Genomic DNA, 5,000 nt, shown 5'->3' on the forward strand with positions numbered 1-5,000 from the left:
CGTGGGTGTGGCGATGGTATAATTAATTATTTCTCCTGGAACAACAGCAACAACAGAGTAATCACGCGTCGCTTTCATATCTCTGGTGTCTCAGGTGAAAGTGCGACGTAGTTCTTCCCCATCTTTTTTTTTTTTTTTTTTACTCACCTATCGTCCTGGTGAGGGCTGGGGTGGAGCTGGGGAAGGCTGGGAGCTGCTGAGCAATGATTGGGTCGGGGCAAAGGATGAAGAAAGCTGTCAGGAGGGCCAGAAGGGCTACTGAGGGCTGTCTACTCCTCTTCCCTCCCCCTCCAACTCCTCCTCCTCCGTCCCAACACGCCATCTGCGGGAGAGAAGAAAGAAGAGTTAACCTTTACCATGGTAGGGACGAACTTCCATTTATTACGGCATCTCAAGGGAAGTCAGTGGTTAATTTGTTAGCACGTGCAGCTTGCAGTTGGAAGAAGCCAAGTTCGATTCTCAGGCTAGTCACACTCATAGAGCCGTAATTTTATATAAACTCTAAGCATAAATTGTGTATAAGATTGCCTGTACATTCGTTTACCTTCACTTTCGCACCTACTAAACACGTCACAGTCAGATCCGAGTTAATATTACAGTGACAAAACGCAAAAAACAGACGTAGACACTCATTCATGTTTATGGTAAGGATTGGAGAGGAACCTTTACACAACCACCCATAGACAGTGTTTCCTCCACTGTTCCTTTCCATTAGCAGCACAATTGGGGACCTTGAGGTGACATTGACTGGTGAGGGTCGTATTCTAAGGGAAGACTGGGACTCTACGAAAAGTGACTGTCAGCGTTAATGGTCCTCGTTCAGCTGTTAGGTTTTACTCCTAATCATTTTCCCTCATATAGGCTTCGCATCTTGGCATCCTTCATCGTTTTCATGGCCCCTTCGTACGTTCCTTGGCACACCATATCTCCTTAACACACTCAAGCTCCTTAACACACTCTGGCTCCTTAACACACTCTGGCTCCTTAACACACTCAGGCTCCCTAACACATTTCCGCTCTTTAACTCACTCTCGCTCTTTAACTCACTCTCGCTCCCTAACACACCCTGTCTTCTTAACACACTGGCACCTTAACACACCCTTGCTCCCTAACACACCCTTGCTCCCTAACACACACTAGCTCCTTAACACACACTGGCTCTTTAACACTCTGGCTTCTTAACACACACTGGTTCCTTAACACACACTGGTTCCTTAACACACTCTGGCTTCTTAACACACTCTGGCACCTTAACACACCCTTGCTCCCTAACACACACTGGCTCCTTAACACACACTGGCTACTTAACACACTTTGGCTCCTTAACACACTCTTAACTGAATAAAACTTTCTTTGAGTAGCAGGAATAGACTGCTGCATCCGACAGTGAAAGGATAATGTCTTTATTAGCAGTGGAGTGAGGGTTGGCACACACCTGACACGAATGGGCAGCACAGTAGACAGGTGTAATTACGACTTGACAATTATGCTTCTAAATTACACCTGATGTGTTCATAATGCAGAAATAATTGTTTTGGGTGTGATGTAACTACGTTGCTGTTATTACTATTACGTGATTATCTCTCTCTCTCTCTCTCTCTCTCTCTCTCTCTCTCTCTCTCGTTGAGAGAAAAAACTAACATCGATCAAGCAGTCGGTCTTGGTATGTGTGTTTGTTTAATTATCTGTATCTGTGTGTACAGAATGTCATGCAGCCATCTTGTATATCTATAGATCTGCTTATCCGCACCTGCATAATGTCTCTATGTCTTTATATATATATATATATATATATATATATATATATATATATATATATATATATATATATATATATATATATATATATATATATACTTGTATGTATGTATTTAGATTGATAGAAAGCCAAGCTGTGTATGTGTGCCAGTGCGTTTTTTCGTTTCTTTCACGAGAACTGTAATAGATACTGACCTAAATCTTTTTGCATTAGGTCGAGGTATCCAGGGAGTGTCAGAAAAAAAATGGCCATCGCGCACGACACGACGGCGCAAAATTGTCGGAAATCTTGATACGAGAAAACGTCTGCCTGTGGGTTTGTTTCTTTCATGAGAACGGTAATAGATATAGACCCAATTCTTTTTTGCATTAGGTCGGGATAAGTCCAGGGATTGTCACAAAAAAATGGCGATCGCGTGCGACGCAGCGGAGCTAAATTGTCCGATATCGCGACACGCAAGAATATGCGAAAATAATTTTTTTGGCATTTGGGTCAGAGTTAGTCATTGTGAGCTCAATAACGGTGTGGAAATAAAGATAGGCTATTAGTTTGTCCCGCAAATTTGGAGGAACAAGCACTAGTGTGTATATATATATATATATATATATATATATATATATATATATATATATATATATATATATATATATATAAAGTCTGCCCATATTGCCTATCTCTGTTTCCACCCATATCTCAGTATCTGCCTTCAGTATCTCTTACTAATATATTTTGCCTCACGAGACGCTTTTATTTTATTTTATTTATTTTTTCCTGTGTGGCCGATACTGTCGCCTGGAGGGTGCAGTAATTTGTTCGGCATGTGTGTGTGTGCCTGAACAAAATAACTCGAACAGTTTTGATCAGATTGAAACCAAACTGGGTAGAAATGGGGATAAGCCAAGGAGTTGACTTACTTTTGAAACCAATGGATCAACGGTCAAGGGCATGTATCAGTGTCAGCGTAAATGGTTTTTATCAAATTTAGACTAAACTTTGTGGAAGAGTTTACCTTAAAGCAAAGATGAAGAGAATTATTTTTATAACGAATTCGTCATAGGTCAAGGTTAAAGGACAAGATAAAATGTTACGCTCTATAACTCTGATAGTTTTGTTTCGATATGGGCCAAGCTGTTGGAAGGATTGAAGGTCCCCCAAGAACTGAGAATAATTGGTCAAAGGAATGAGTGGTAGTGCAGGGTGAACTCATATAGTTTTGATCCGATTGTAACAAAATTTAGTGGAATGGTTGACGATGAGACAAGAATAACGTGATCTGATTCTGAGAACAGTCGATGGAAGGTCATGATCACAGGACAAAATTAATTACTTGTTTTTTTTACTTTATGTATGGCACGGGTGTTGCACTGTTTGAGAGCTTGTTGTGGTGTTGATTTTGCTCTTGGGGAAAGCTGATGTATGATTCGTTTACTTGAGGCGCTGCAATTTTATCGAGCCATCAGAAGTATCGGAACCCGGGATATGACTTAGAATCCAGATATATAGGGTAAGAATAACATACCGGTACCACGACGCCCATACCACCCAGTCTTCAAGCTACAGTTTTCAGTGCCCCAGCCCTCCCCTACTTAGAACCATAAAGGATCTGAATGAATATGAAGTGACCAGAATGCTCCTGAGTTAATCTGAATGTAAACTGACCAGTGGACTGATTCGCTCCTAATCAGACAACGCGGGATAACTGTATGCCCCTTTGATGAGGAGATTGTGATGAAGTGGTTAGGTAAGCAATTTGCTGTCTGAAACAAACATGAGTTCGAGCTCAGACCGCGGCACGGAACAGTCTTATTATTTGAATTTGGTTAAAACAGACTTTACCACCACAACAATCTTGAATGAGGAGATCCGAGCATGCATCCAGTATGGACGGTAGGTATTAGCACCGAAGCGATGACGTGAAGATGTGTGCCATGCAGGAAGACTGCTGGGCCTCAGAGAACGAGCCATCGAATCTATGCATAGAATGGAACACAAATTAAAACAAATAATAGTTGTGCTAGCTGTTATGCAATCAGGACGTGGGTACGTGGTGGACGAAGGTGCGTATTTTGAAGCGGAAGAAGTTGGGCCAAGGACGCGTTCCCGAGAGGAGAGTTCTGTCAGCCCGGGGCAAAGTTTCTGAAATCTCTGAATCCGCGCTGACGAGGGGTTTGTCAGCAAGACTAATGGTGGCCGGAGTCGTGGGACTATTTTCACCGGAGCAAGGCAGGGCAGGGAGGTCGCAGGGGAGGGCAGCAGCGGTCAATATTCCCACTGCATTCGGAACTGTCAGAGGGGTGGACTAAGTCTCTTTCCCCTTTGTCACAATTTACTTGGACTTTCGATTTTCTCCCTCGGACGATCGCGCGTACTGTAAACCCTAACCTAACGTAATCTTGGAAGACATTAAATACCATAACGTAAGTATTTCTGATCGAATCTAGACTAATCTATCCTCACGTAACCCTACCTTAATCCTAACAATGTAGCCTAGTCAAGCCTCATCTAATCATAGTTAACCTAATCTAAGCCAACCCAAAGCAGTCCTAGCCCAACTGACCCAGATCTTAACAGACTAGCTAACAATGCAAGACTGTGTGGTAGTGCAGGACGGCTCATTAATCCTCCTGCACGACTGGAGTTCAAAACTAATAAAGTTAGATTTCAACTTATTTCATTATTTCGTATTTCATTTTACGTATCTATTTGTTTAGTTTCCGCTTAGCAAGTATCTCTATGTGTTCACAGTTCGGGCATTGAAATTAACGCCTTCAGGCAATGACATGCTTCTCCAGTGTATTCCATTATCATCATCATCATCATTATCATTACCGTCTTTCCCACCTGGAGATGGAGTGAGGTAGGATCCGAAAATAAGAACAGTGGGAAGAATTAACAGTACCATGTCCAGATGAATGGGCCATACAATCACCCACACATCATTCAGGCAACCGGAATCCTGACTTCACCACGCAGGCCTAAACATCCGTACATTTATTTTTCATTCTTTATATATGCGCTTCATGTTCGCTTGTCGGACAGAGTTAATTCGTTGATTATCAAGTTAAAAACGGAGAACTTATACTCTTGCTTTTTGCTTCCTCGTACATACAGCATCCAACCATTTCGGTCCCCAGTTAGTAGTCTCATCTTCGTTACCTCTCTCTTCTTCTCATTTTCTGTATGTTTCAGTTTTCCTCCTGGTCTGCCACCCCTCCTACTCTCACCTTCAAACTCACCTTTC

The 5,000-nt window shown here is 42.2% G+C and overlaps 1 protein-coding gene across 1 annotated transcript in view; it reads right to left on the reverse strand.

The window, feature by feature from the left end:
• Positions 1-5,000, reverse strand: part of LOC145415822 (uncharacterized) — a 93,842-nt gene that overhangs the window by 69,483 nt on the left and 19,359 nt on the right. Inside the window, exon 2 of the mRNA XM_080285019.1 lies at positions 148-322. Coding sequence (XP_080141145.1) covers positions 148-322 — 175 coding nt within the window. The remainder of the gene's footprint in view (positions 1-147; positions 323-5,000) is intronic.

The sequence above is a fragment of the Coenobita brevimanus genome, chromosome 13 (genome assembly GCF_032717465.1).
Source record: "Coenobita brevimanus isolate Jiangsu-jjx chromosome 13, ASM3271746v2, whole genome shotgun sequence".
Classification (NCBI taxonomy): Eukaryota; Metazoa; Arthropoda; class Malacostraca; order Decapoda; family Coenobitidae; genus Coenobita; species Coenobita brevimanus.